This window comes from Aotus nancymaae, unplaced genomic scaffold, assembly GCF_030222135.1.
Source record: "Aotus nancymaae isolate 86718 unplaced genomic scaffold, 86718_ANA_hifiasm-v0.15.2.pri h1tg000108l, whole genome shotgun sequence".
Lineage (NCBI taxonomy): Eukaryota > Metazoa > Chordata > Mammalia > Primates > Aotidae > Aotus > Aotus nancymaae.
The window spans coordinates 39,375,290-39,383,149 of NW_026988523.1; the positions used below are offsets into that span (position 1 = coordinate 39,375,290).

At 42.8% G+C, this 7,860-nt stretch overlaps 1 protein-coding gene across 1 annotated transcript in view; it reads right to left on the reverse strand.

The window, feature by feature from the left end:
• Positions 1-7,131, reverse strand: part of SLAMF1 (signaling lymphocytic activation molecule family member 1) — a 42,047-nt gene extending 34,916 nt beyond the window's left edge. The window contains exon 1 of the mRNA XM_012449658.3: positions 6,940-7,131. Within this exon, the coding sequence (XP_012305081.2) occupies positions 6,940-7,015 (76 nt within the window). The 5' untranslated portion in view covers positions 7,016-7,131. The remainder of the gene's footprint in view (positions 1-6,939) is intronic.
• Between the last annotated feature and the right edge of the window lie 729 nt (positions 7,132-7,860).

Genomic DNA, 7,860 nt, shown 5'->3' on the forward strand with positions numbered 1-7,860 from the left:
CGATCTCGGCTCACTGCAACTTCTGCTTCCTGGGTTCAAGCAATTCTCCTGCCTCAGCCTCCCGAGTAGCTGGATTACAGGCGCCTGCCATCACGCCCTGTTAATTTTTGTATTTTTAGTAGAGATGGGGGTTTCACCATCTTGGCAAGGCTGGTCTTGAACTCCTGACCTTGTGATCCACCTGCCTTGGCCTCCCAAAGTGCTGGGATTACAGGTGTGAGCCACTGCACCAGGTCAATAGCTCATTCTTTAACTCTATTCTAGGTATCTGCTCAAAACAGTATCTCCTCTGAGAGGCCTCCTCTGACCATTTATCTAAAATGGCTTTCTGTTTATTTCTGCACTGCCACTGCCTTATATTATATATTTGTTTGTTTTATTTTTGTCTCTCCCACTAGAATTGCAAATGCCTCAAGAGGAAGAACTTCATTTTGTTCACTATTTTGACCCCAGGACCTACCAACAGGTGCCGTGTGCTTGGCACATAGGAGGTGTTTAATAAACATCTGTTCAATTTATGAATGCTGAAAACCATATTACCTGACCAAAGCCTCTTATTTAGTTTTGTCTGTGTGTGTGTGTGTGTGTGTGTGTGTGTGTGTATAACTGAACTTAACCATAAGCTAGTGTTCATAAAAGAAGGAGCCATGACTCAAAGAGAGCATAGAGTGTACTAGTTGATAAGAAAGTCAGAAGAATAAAATAGAACCATCAGCTTAAGTAATGCAGCTACCTAGAAGAGACTCTTTGACAACTGACTTGTGGCTAAGATGAATTGTTGGAAAATTGGACACATTGGCCAAAATATTCTCATTACCAAAATACCCTAAAATCCCAACATTGTTCAGTAAAGAGCTCAGCTAACAGTAGATTGAAGATTCTGTGATTGAGGAAGAAGAAAAAGCAGTCTACCTGGGCTAAAATCAGGATTCGAGTGGTTAAAATTCATAATTGTTAAGGAAAAGTGAGAATGGCAATTAGGCATTTGTTTTTTAAAATATTGCTAATATATTAACCTTAAAACAGAGTGCTCTCCCCTGCTGCTTGATGAGATGAGGAACATTATAGTTATTGTGGTGGTGGTTGTTTTTACATTAAAAAATTGGGAAGCATGTTGGATTTTCTTCCAGCCACACTTACAGATGCCTGAATGTCTAGATAATGTGACCCTTTTGGTAGCCACATACCTGAAGTGTAGACATAGTACCTAAGAGGGTAACCTCTCGAATCCTGAACCTAAACTTCTATGTATAAAGAAAGGAGAAAAAATTTACAGCCATATGTGCAAGTATGAATTTCCAAACTTCTGTATTGAAAGTGTGTAGATGAGTGTATGTATATTTTTCTGGGAGCACATCCATAAATGTCATCTCTTAAAGAAATCTGAGATTCAAAACAAGATTAAGAATTGCTAGTATAGTGTTGATTTTTAAGGCCAACTTTGATAGGGAGAAAAAAAAGAAGAAAAATTCCTACTTTCAGACCATAACCCATCACCACCACTCCCCACAATGGGTCCCATGCACCCTTTCCCACCTAACCCTGCAGACTCTTTGCACCCTGGTTGCTTTCAGAACTTGGAGTTGATCGGGGGAGGAGAAAGAGGGATATAAGAGAGGTAGGGAATAACCAAAAAAATCAAAGAAAAAATAAAAGAAAGAAAATAGAAGGAGAAAGAGAAAAAGGGAGGGGCAGATGAGAGAGGCTGAGTGGTTTATGCATACTCAGGCATGAGGAGTGAAACCAAAAATTCATCAGGCAGAGACCCTTACACCCCACAACCCACATCAAGAATGATGACGCAACGCCTGAGTGTGTGAGTGTCGGGGTCTGGAGGGGGTACTTGAGATCACCCTCACCTAAGCATACGTGGAAAAATAAGTGGGGGCTTTAAAGTGGTTCATAAAACCCCTCAAGTGGCGTCCCTGCTCCTGAAACATCCTGCTGCCTGATGAGTGTTTTCCAGTGTGTCTGTGATTCAGTCAGCCCTTGTTTACTAAGAGAGTCTGGGAGGAAACATTTGTAGCTGTTAACACCAACTCACTTTCCTTCATGGGTAATTCTACTTCGAAAAGTGAGTGATTCACATGGGCCTATGGAATTTGACCAAAAATTATTAATAGTAGGATTTAGCCAACCCTTTCACAAGATGGGCTTCTACCTAATGGCAACCGTTTTTATTTTATTGTATTATATTTTTTGCCTAGCCCTGATACTTTCATATGTGCTTTTAGCACCTTGCTACAGCATTCTTTCAGGTATAGAAGGAACAGAACTCATGGGCCCCACAGTTCTTTTGGTAAATTTAGGCTCAGAAAGAAAAGACAACTTGTCTGGGTTTGCTTTTTAAACTGTATCCCCATCAGTCAAAGTCCTATTTTTATTTTTTGACACTGCTGGGTCTGTCTTAGACTATTAGCATGTACCTTCCCTAGACTTAGACTCTATTACCACCCTTTACTTGCCTAGCTAACAACTTCCATCCTGCTGGTCTCCATTTTGACATCTCTTTCATAGGGAAAACTTTCCTGACTCCTGGCTTAGGTTGGGTTTTCCTGCCACAGGCTTCCAACGGACAACAAATGCACTCCTTCATATCACTCATCACGTGTTCAACTCTGGTTCAATGCCTCTAATCCCTTAATCTTATAAGCTTCCAACAGTAGGGACTGTGTCTGTTTTATTCACCACAGTATCCCTAACACCCATCTGGGACATAGTAGGAGCTCAGTAAATTCTTGTTGCCCAAGTGAATTAATAAAACAGAATGAGATGAATGAATAAATGAGCAAATGACAACACAGAGTCCAAGTTCTTCCCCTTCCAAAATCAGAATGAACTCTGATTTGCCTTTAGAACATCTCTAAGAGGTATGTTATGGAGCAAAGTGGTGGGGACCCTTTTCCCCACTTGCCAGCTGAGGACATGGAAGTGCCTTAAACATGAACCCTAGGTTTCAGGTACAACAGACCACTTGCCATTCCCCCTGAACACTTGAAACACTTTACCTCTGCATGTGCAGATTTGGGATAAAATCAATAAAAATGAGTATTAAAAACTTAGCCCCAAATAAATAGGTTGGATAGGTTGGATTTTTATGGAATACTCCTTCGCAATCTGCACATGAGATATTCTGGATTAGAGTCAATTTTCTTATTAAATGACTCACAGTAGATAGTAAATGCTTTGGCCTCCCTTCCCCCTAGGATGATGTGATAAAAAGCAAGGTCAGTTGTTCTATGTGAGTAACCAGAGACTCCATAGGTAAGAAACAAGCACAAATTATTTTCCCTACCTATAAAGGGGAAGGACGCAGCTATCCCCACTCCCCTTCCTAAAAGTCTGCTCCTTACTCCAACACTCCGATGGGTAAAGAAATGTCCCCAGGAGCCAGACAGTCCCTTGCATGGTTTGGCTTTTACGGCAAGTCCTGGGACTCGTCTCCAGGTTCTGGGGCGCATTCCTTCTTGCATGTTGCATAATGATGGCACAAATTTATGCTGTCCTGCTTAGGAAGATAGTGACACCTTAGGCACTTAACCTAGGGACCTTGTTCAGGTTGTAACCATTTGGTCCTCTTGGGAAAAGGTTTATTATTCGTTTGGATCAGAGCAATTACCTATACAAATGACTGCAGCTTTAATTATCACGGTACGAAAAAAGCATCAGGAAGCTAGTATTCTTCACCAGGATACTGAAAGGTTCAGATTAGTTTTATTTCCCCACCCTCTTTATCTTTAAGTCTTGATTTCTTCTCTGCCATGTTAAAAAATTGATACATAATAGATGTATGTATTTTCAGGGTACATGTGCTGTGATACACCCATATGATGTGTAAAGATCAAATCAGGGTAATTGGGATATGTATCACCTTGAGTATTTCTCTTTTCTTTATGCTAAGAACATGTGAATTATTCTCTTTCAGCTATTTTGGTGTGTACAATAGATGATTGTTAACGATAGTCACCCTACCGATCTGTCAAACACAAAGACCTATACATTTGGAAAGACACACAAGAAACTGGCCACAGTGGTCGCCTCCAGTATGAGGTATGGAAGGGAGATTAGTCTGCACTAAATACTCGTTTGTACTGTTGACGTTTCATAGACATGACATGTTTTATGGATGTGATAATCAATAAACAAGCTAGTTAACAAAATTTAAGTGAACATTGGCGTGATGAGAAAAAGTATTCATTTTCCAAATTCCAGGTCAAATACTTCTTATATGCCCTCTACATGCTTCTTTGATTTTTATCAGTCTCTCACCTTTTGAAATTTTCTATACTTCAATTTATTTCAATTCAATTCCATTCAACTCATATGCTTCAATTATAGATCGCACATGCTAATCTTTACCATGGGACCTGGATACAAATTTTAGCATTCCCCCTACCCCTGCTTCCCAAACATAGGCTTGTCCAGTTTCACTCATTGAAGCCTCTGGAGTCAGACAACTATGTGAGCACAGAGAAATTGCTAAACTACTCTGTGCACCTTTCCTCATTTATAAAGTTGTCATGGTATCAATAATATACACATATCATATAGGGTTGGTGTGAAAATGAAATGACTGACACACAGAAAGCATTTAGAACAGTGCCTGGTATAGAGCAAGTATGCAGTATATACTAATACTATTCCCGCAACAAACATCTGTGGACAGGCTCTCGGTACAGACACAGTGTCAGATGCTGGGCAGTGGCTGTTGCTCATTTTGTTTTCCTCACACCTTGCACTCTTGCACATCATGTGCCCTTAATAGTTGCTGAATGGGATCATTCAAAATCTATCTATGGATAAAACCAATTAGCCCTGATACTCTGATTTCCAGTCCAGTGCTGGAGACAGTGAAGGTGACAGCATCACATCACAATATTAACGTTTTTGAGAAATAAAAGTGCCTAGATTGACATCTGGGGATAGAATGGGCCACTAAACACACAGGTTAGGCCAAGTCTAGAACCCATGCACTTGTCCCTCACCTTCCCCCCAGAGTGTGTGAAGGAGGTGCAGAAGACCTGCATGGAGGAATAAAAAAACTCATTGAGGTAAGATCATCAGTTATAACAAACATACCACCCTGATGGGGGATATTAATAAAAGGGGGGCTATGCATGCATGGGGCAGAGGGTATATGGGAAATCTCTGTTCTTTCTGCCCAATTTTTCTGTGAACCTAAAACTGCTCTAAAAAATAAAGTCTATTGAAAAAAATCTCATTGGGGAAAATGAAAAATTCACTTAACTTAGGAAATGAACATGTGGACTTTTGATTTTTACAATTCTGACTGGGAATTAGAAGTCGAGCTGAGTGGAAATGAGGATGGAAGTGGGTGCCAGTTTTACAAGAATCAAGCTTCTTGCTTGGGCAAATCTGTCATGACTAACCTGCCCCACTTGCAAAGCATTTCTGTCTGGGTTTTATTGGGGTTTCACAAAAGGGTAGGCATTTAAAAATAAAAACACTGAAAAAAAAAGTGTGACTATTTCAGAGAAGAAAACGTGCCACCTCTGATTGGATAGACTTGCCTTGTGGGGCTAGGCTGCTTCTCGGTGACCTCCAAAGCTTCAATAGGAGTAGCTATCGGTCAGCAGTGACTAAGATGCTATGGGCAAGGTGGTCCAAGAGGCTAGCAAGCACAGAGATGGAAAAGTCCAGCTCACAGTTCAGCACCATCACTCCTTACAGTCACCAAGGAGTGCCCGAAAATGGTGCAGTCACAAATTGGGTGCGACAAGGGAGACTTGGCTTTCCCTGTGACCACTTAAAGTGGCTGGATTTGGTTTCTGAGCCCTGAGCCCAGTTCTTCCTCTCCTAGACCTTGGAAGGTACGAGTCATAGGTCTGCAGATTCCAGAAGACAGTGGGCTGAGCAAGTCCTGCTCATTTGGCTGTCTGGTAAAATTCACATCCCTGGCGTATCTCAGGGCTTTTCCTGGAAAAGTCTATATTGGATTTGTGGTCATGAAAATCCCAAGCTTAAAACACCCTAGACCTCAGGATTTTCCCCCTGTCCGTAATGCCATCTCTTCTACTCCAGGCTACCTCCCACAGTCTAAAAAAACAAACAGAAGGAGATTCTCACCCGACTCACACAGGCAGCCCAAAGTCCACTTCTTGCTTGGCTTTTTCCTTCTCAAATACTGTTTGTCATATCCCTGATACTTCTAAACAGAAAGCAATAGTCTGCCTTGGGAAGAAGACAGCCAGAAAGACAGGAGCAGAGCCCAGATTCAAAAATAGCTCTCGCCTGGCCTTCTGGCTGGAACTACTCTCTGAGGGTTCCCAATTTGCATTTCCCACATACCGTAACCAGCCCTAGGCTCCAGAAATCCCAACTTCTCCCCACTTGCTGTCTTGGACCTTCTCTTCCAAGAAAGTAGTCACGAGTATGACCACACTGTGGCCACTGCCTGTTCTCAGCCAAAGACTTGGAGTTTTCACTTCTACTGTATCTTCCCACTCTAGCCAAAGCTTTCTGTTGACCCATGCTACTGCTTTGTTGGCCTGCATGTGCACAGATTTCCTCCTAGGTCAGGGATGTAGGGCGAATCATCTCCCAGAGCTCAGTGCATCCAGCTCAGTCTCTCTAGGCTGGGTCTTTGCCAGAAGAATGCCCATGCAAAACCAACCACTCAACCAGGACTTCTACCAGAGCCTGTCACCCTGACAGTGCTCAGAAAAGTGACTGGAACCTTTGGCATAGAGCTCCTCATTTCTTTGGAATCTGGTGAGGCTGAGGGTTGGAAACCCAAGGGCCCAGGAACTTATAATGTTCCTTCCTCTTTGAAAGAGGCAGTTGAAACTAAGAGCCAGTCCCTAAGGTAGAGGTGAGCAAGCACAATCCCCAACTCTGCACCTTCTCTCCATCCACAAAGATACGCTGATTCCTGGCAGCTAACACGGGACTCAAAACCTCAAGTAGATGAACACTCACCTGTTCCGTAGCTTGGCTCAAAAGCCAGGGAGATAAATAGCACGAAGGTCAAGGAGAAGAGTCCCTTGGGATCCATCAGCCAGTGAGGAGAAAAAAGGGGTCCTGGCCAGAGCCTGACAGCTGCTGACAGACGCCAGGCAGAAGCGAGCTTTGCGTCATGCAGTGCGCCTCTGCTGTCTAATTTATGTATCAGGAACCAGCAGGTTCCTGAACCGCTTCCTGTATCACTGGGACTTTTTCTGTGTGTCTTGAGGATTGCTCATCTCCCATGAGGCTTTAAATCACTTTTTTTGTTCTCAAGAAGCATGCTTCTCAAGAAGCCCAGCACTTAGCCTATGGGAGCCAGGAAAGGAGCTGTGTAGTCAAACCCTGGCTTTGGGCAGAAAGAGGAACCCCTCCTTCCCCTCCTTCTTTCCTTAGCTGTCTCCAGGAACCAGATGTCACAGATTCTCTGAGCATTTCTCTCCTGTAAGTCTTCTTGGATTGCAAAGAAAAGATGTCTCGTTGGACCACTCCTCAAATTTGGCAGTTCACAGCTGAACTTAGATGACTGCATTGTGATGAGCTCATAGACCTCTTACTTCTGTTTTATTTTGTAATTTCAGATAACACCTCAACGTGCAGTCTGGTGCTGGTGTCACTGTCACAGAGAGATGGGATGGGCAAGTGCAGGTCACTTGGAAGAAACCCTGTGACCCCGGTGAGTGCAATGTGGCATAATTTAGTGGCCCATGCTCCTGGTTCGTCTTCTTCCATGTGTGTGGATTCCCTCCCAGGGCAGCGATGTAGGACAAATCTTCTCCCAGAGCTCCATCCCTCCAGTTCAGTCTCCTTGTTGTTGTTGTTGTTTTCCTAATTTTTAACTTTTGTGGGTACATAGTAGGTATACATATGTACGGGGTATATAAGACATGTTGATAG